This window comes from Engystomops pustulosus, chromosome 4 (assembly GCF_040894005.1).
Source record: "Engystomops pustulosus chromosome 4, aEngPut4.maternal, whole genome shotgun sequence".
NCBI lineage: Eukaryota > Metazoa > Chordata > Amphibia > Anura > Leptodactylidae > Engystomops > Engystomops pustulosus.
In genome coordinates, this window is record NC_092414.1 from 215,973,917 (window position 1) to 215,980,010 (window position 6,094).

Sequence of the window (6,094 nt, forward strand, 5' to 3'; positions counted from 1 at the left end):
GTCGATGACAATGATAAGGCTTTATACAGTCATCTGGATCCTCCTTCTGCCTGACCTCGTTGTGGTGGCCTTGGGAATGACTTGCCACCTTGATGTTCCAGAACTTGGTGGTATAACTCAGCCAGGAGACATCTTGTTAGGAGTCGTCTTACCTCTTCATTTGGACAGTGTGCATCAAAAACTTTCCTTCACTGAAAGACCCCTTAAGACCACTTGTTCCACGTAAGTTCATAGTGATATCGATTTCTTTGGTGTTTGCAAGGAGCTGTGCAGTAATAAGTCTCGGAAACCCAAGTTTGACTCTGTCCCAAATAATATGCATTTACATTCTACAGTGCATTGTATATAACCATGATGTATATAGGTAGTATAGATCTAGACCAGTCATGGCAAACCTTTTAGACGCTGAATGCCCAAACTACAACCAAAACCCACATATTTTTTGCATAGAGTCAATGCGAAAATGTAAGCAGTAATTTATTACTTGCTTCTCAGTCACATGGTTAAATTGTATAGGCACCTGAGGACAACAATACTGTAGAAATAAGGAGAAGAAGTTTGGATTATCATTGTAACTTCCTTCTAGGGTCCTGGGCTGCCTGGGACTGCGAGAGGCCTTGAGTCCTGTCTGGCGAACTCTGCGTTGGGGTGATGGTGCGGATGCCCATAGAGAGAGTGCTGAGTGCCACCTCTGGCACCCGTGCCATAGGTTTGCCACCACTGATCTATACCTTTTATCTGTTGTAAGCCTCATGAAGAGAGATGGACTAACCTTTTATGGTCCTATCAGCTGAGCTATGGGGTGGCGAGATTTTGTGTAGGTTTCTCCAATACAACACAATTTGGTAAGCAGGGCATTGTTGAATAGGCGTTAGAAGCCAATACCAGACAATACCACTTCAGCCCTAGGTGATAAGAAGGTCCCATCATTGGTCCAACGAATAATAGGCTATAAATCTTACTATATTGGGTGTGCTCTCTTTTTCTTTTTTAATGTTTGCCCCTGATTTCTGTACTAAATGTCAAATAGACCACCTTGTTTTTCTCCCTTCTTTCTGGAAGGTTCCACCTTGAAAATTATCAGCAACTTCAGTCCATGATTTTTGCAGTTCAAGAAATCAATGAAAATACCAATATTCTTCCAAATGTCACCTTAGGTTTCCAAGCATATGATTCATGTGATGTTCTTCGTCAAGATCTTCAGGGATCCTTGCAGATACTGGCAGGATCCAACAAAGTCTTGCCAAATTATAGATGCCTTCAAAATGTGCCACTTAGTGCTATCATCGGTCCTTCAGTTTCAACACATTCCATTCTTGTAGCACATATTCTGGGACTGTATAGGTATCCACAGGTAAGACCTTCTACAGGTTGTCCATATTGCTATGGGCTATGACCAACAATATAAGCCTTACATGCACATGTCTTGACCTTCTGTCTTTGTTCAACAGATTAGCCATTTTTCAACAAGTCCTCTACTAAGTGATCGTTCAAAGTTTCCATCATTCTTCAGAACTGTATCGAATGATGTTTTCCAGTCTCAAGGACTTGCGAGGCTAGTGTTACATTTCGGTTGGACATGGGTAGGATTACTAGCTGTTGACAATGACTATGGTCAACAAGGAATTCAACTAGTGAGACAAGAGATTTTGAAAGCTGGAGCATGTGTGGCTTTTTCTGAGAACATCATCACAAGCCAGCCTGACCACAACGCTCCACATATCGTCAACGTACTGAAAACCTCATCAGCTAATATTGTGGTTGTCTTCTCACCCGCCATAAATTTGGTTCCCATCTTGGTTGAAATGTTGAGGCAAAACATCACAAAGAAACTATTTATAGCAAGTGAAGCTTGGTCCACTTCTAGTCTCTTCTCTGTGGGAAGGCTCTCGGAGGCACTATCAGGCACTATAGGATTGGCTTTCTACAGTGGAACTATTCCAAAGTTTCGAGAATTCCTCAATCATATCCATCCATTTATGACAATGGGAAAGGAATGGGTAAACTTGTTATGGGAGCAGACGTTTCATTGTTTGTTTATGGATAGAGATGCCCCAAGGTCCTTAAACATGTCAGTGAGAGAGTGTACAGGATCGGAGGACTTGAAAAGTATTACAAACAGCTTCAATGATGTTTCCAACTTAAGGGCAACCTACAATGTCTATGTTGCAGTACGTGTCGTGGCTGAAGCTTTAGAAAACCTGAAAGGCTGCAAAAATGGAGAAGGACCATTTTACAATAGAGAATGTGCTAATATTACAACATTTACACCTTGGCAGGTATTATTTGTCCTGTCCTGTCTATTGAAATAATGGGGCTCATTTACTAAGGGTCCTGCAGCCGTGATTCCGTCTGATTTTCCTGAATATATTTCCGTTTTGCGCGGAATTGCCCCGGGTTTTTGGCGCATGAGATCGGATTGGGGCGCATCGGCGCCGGCTTTCACGTGACAGAAATCGGGGGGCATAACCGTCGGACAACCCGATGGATTCGGAAAAGCTGCGGGATTTAAAAAACGATTTGTGTCGCAAGATCACGCACTTACATGCACCGTGAAGAAGGTGAACTCCGGCGGATCTCGGCACAGCAGCGACACCTGCTGGATATTGGGCGCACGACCTTAGTGGATCCCGGCAAACCCGAATCCTCGTCGGACAACGCGCCGCGGGAACGCGACTGGACCGGGTAAGTAAATGTGCCCCAATGTATTTGCATATATGTAAAAACTTCTCTTGCCCTAAAATCCATAGATAACTTTATTAGCCATGCGAACCACTCCAAATCTGCAAAAGTGAAGGGTTAAATGTTGAGTGTCTTAATTATAGTGGTTGAGGTTGTTAATCAAAACTTCTGATTCAAAATTTCATATGTCAGGCAGAAAGAATCTTTTGACTTCTCCATGGTAATAAAAAAAAAACATACATTGACCATTGTTGTCCTCCATTCTTCAGCTCTTGTATTACATTAAGAAGGCAAGAGTCACCCTGAGTTACGGAAGAGACTTCTACTTTGATGAGAATGGAGACCCACCAGCCATCTACGATATTGTCAACTGGCAGTTGAACCCAGAGGGAATCATGCAACACGTTAAGATTGGCAGCTATGATACCACAGCTTCTCTTGGTCAGGTTTTTACCATAAACACAAGTGCCATGCAATGGAGCTCTGGAAACAAGACAGTAAGTTCATCAGAGAAAATGTAGACTATTCGGTTTATATACGATGAAGGTCCGCTTGTCTCTCATAGCTATATCAGTAGAATGATAGCGTGGTTGTGTTTTCAAGAATAGTCTATCGATATTTTTTTATGTAGTATTCTTACTGCCGCGCCTCACTGATTAGCAGAAGTGTGGACTTTGGGTAGAAGAAACTAAGTAGACATCTCAAATAGACTTCATAATTTTATTTTTAGCCACCGATCTCCATCTGCAGTGAGAGTTGTCCTCCAGGCTTCAGGAAAGCATCTAGAAGAGATCAGCCCATCTGCTGTTTCCAATGTGTCCCTTGTCCTCAAGGGGAGATCTCCAATCAGACAGGTAAGAGAAGGTCATCAACAGCAATATTCAGAATGCTTTATTTTTATGGTCTTCTCCAGTTACCCAATAATCTTTGGTTGAGAACATCAAACTATATTTTGCCTATCCTTATCTATAATTATTTAATCTTGAGTAGATCAGACCAGAAGGTCATTCTCTGTAGACCTAAATGCAGTATGAAGATGTTTTGAAAGGTTTCACTTGACACACAGTTACATTATACCTGGTAATACACTGGGGGTCATTTACTAAGGGCCCGAATCACATTTTTTTCGTCGGGTCGTATTGAGGCGCATCAGTGCCGGCATGCACAAGACAGAAATTGGAGGGGCGTGCCTGTCGGCAAACCCAAAGGATTTGGAAAAAACACGGAATTTAAAAAAAAAATGCGTCGCTTGACAAGCGCTTACCTGCACCCAGCAACGGATGGTGAACTCCAGTGAACTCCGACAGACTTCAGCGCAGCAGCGACACCTGGTGGACATCGGGCGCACTACCTTAGTGAATCGCCGGAAGACCCTAATCCTCGACGGAGAACCCGCCATTGGATTGCGAATAGACTGGGTAAGTAAATCTGCCCCAATGTGTGGGATTCCACGAATTAACTTTGCATAAGCCTTGTGGTCATTGCATTTACAGACCACGATTTGATTAGGAAAACAATGCATAAAACATGGTACCTCAAGATGTTATTTAGGGAGTCCAGGTTCCAGCATCTTTCATGCTTACCATGATCCAGATCCCAACTAGTCAGAGGCCAGAAAAGGGCAGCAAAAGCTTTTTCATGTGATTTTGATTGAATATTTTATGTTGTAGACTCGGTTGACTGCATTCGATGCCCCTGGAATCAATGGCCGAACGCTCAAAAAAACACATGCCTTCAGAAGACCATAGAATATTTGTCATACGAAGAAACCATGGGTGCTACCTTGACCTCTGCAAGTTCGGTGTCCGTTCTTTTTCCTGCTCTTATTTTGCAGCTTTACATAAAGTTTAAAGTGACTCCTATAGTAAAAGCTAATAACTACTACCTCAGCTGCCTGCTGCTTGTGTCCTTGTCCCTTTGTTTCCTTTGCTCGTTACTTTTTATAGGGCTACCTAAATTCGAGACATGTTTCCTCCGACAAGCAGGATTTGGTTTAGCTTTTACACTCTGTATCTCTTGTGTCTTGGCTAAAACTATCATGGTGGTACTTGCTTTTATGGCATCAAGACCAGGGAGCAGTTTGAGGAGATGGACTAGTCCTAAAGTGTCTTATATTATCATATTCTTATGTACGTTTTTGCAGTTCATCTTATGCATTACCTGGTTGTCCATCTCACCTCCCTTCCCCCAGAACAATGCTCTAGTGAAACCAGGAGTAATTATTGTTGAGTGTAGTGAAGGTTCAACTATCGCCTTTTGGACAATGTTGGGTTATCTTTTTCTCCTGGCTACTATCAGTTTCATTGTTGCATTCTTGGCTCGGAGACTTCCCGACAACTTCAATGAAGCTCAATTCATTACCTTCAGCATGTTGGCCTTCCTCAGCGTCTGGATATCTTACATCCCAGCCACTCTCAGTGCCCAGGGCAAGTACACAGTGGCTATGGAGATCTTCGCCATCTTGGCCTCCAGTTGGGCTTTGGTCATCTGTATGTTTTTTCCTAAATGTTTTATTATATTGCTCCGACCTGAGATGAACACTAGAGAATTTCTCATGAGAAGGAATCTTAGGCAAAGCTAAGCTTTAAACCATAAGCTTTCTGTCCTACCCCTTAACCGGAATACCCTGGAAGTCTGATTGTATCCTCTTAGGTCTACCCGGCACCAACCATCCAAGGCACATGTCTCATCAACCTCCTCAGCCACTATATTCCCAGAGAAGGACAATATTGAACCTGATATAGAATATGTTCTTGCATTTCTGATTTGTAAAGTTTCTTCTATAGGCTTTGGACTGATCCACATTTGGGGGAATTTAGGAATTAAGATACATTCTATATATTGAAGTAAATATATTGCTGGTCAATAATTGATATTTAAAATGACTAAATTATTGTAAAAATAAAGTATGGAGTCAATGTTTGGCTTCTATGGTGGCAGATTGCACAGTAATAATCATTAACTCGCCAAATTCCATATGAAGCAATAACACAAAGAGAAGTTTTAATATATTGGGGCACATTTACTTACCCGGCCTGACGGAGTTCACCCGAAGTGCTTTGTTCGACCAGAATGCACTGTGCCGCGATTCACTAACATTGTGAGCCCAATTTCCAGCATGTGTCGCTTCCCTGCTCCGGTCCGCCGCAGTTCACCATCTTCTTCCTGGTGCATGTAAGTGCATTAGTTGTGACACAATTTGAATCTTAAATCCTGTGCTCAGTCTGAATCAGCCGGATCGCTCCCAGGAGTTATATTCACTACTTATATATACCAGCCTATCTGATCCTTCAGAGTGATAGAGGAAAGACCCCGGAACGGAGAGGCTGCGAGAGATAATGGTTGGCTTTCTATTTCACCCCAAGTATACCCCTGGCCAATCATAGCCATGGGTAGCTGCTAGGGGCATCAG

General features: G+C 42.6%; 1 protein-coding gene across 1 annotated transcript; it reads left to right on the forward strand.

Annotated features, from left to right (window-relative positions):
- Nucleotides 1-76: 76 nt before the first annotated feature.
- Nucleotides 77-5,263, forward strand: LOC140128604 (extracellular calcium-sensing receptor-like). Its single transcript, XM_072150301.1, has 6 exons — nt 77-222; nt 1,063-1,354; nt 1,452-2,279; nt 2,952-3,179; nt 3,413-3,536; nt 4,353-5,263. Exons 1-6 carry the CDS (start codon nt 77-79, stop codon nt 5,261-5,263), a joined length of 2,529 nt encoding a protein of 842 aa, XP_072006402.1.
- The last annotated feature ends 831 nt before the right edge of the window (nt 5,264-6,094 follow it).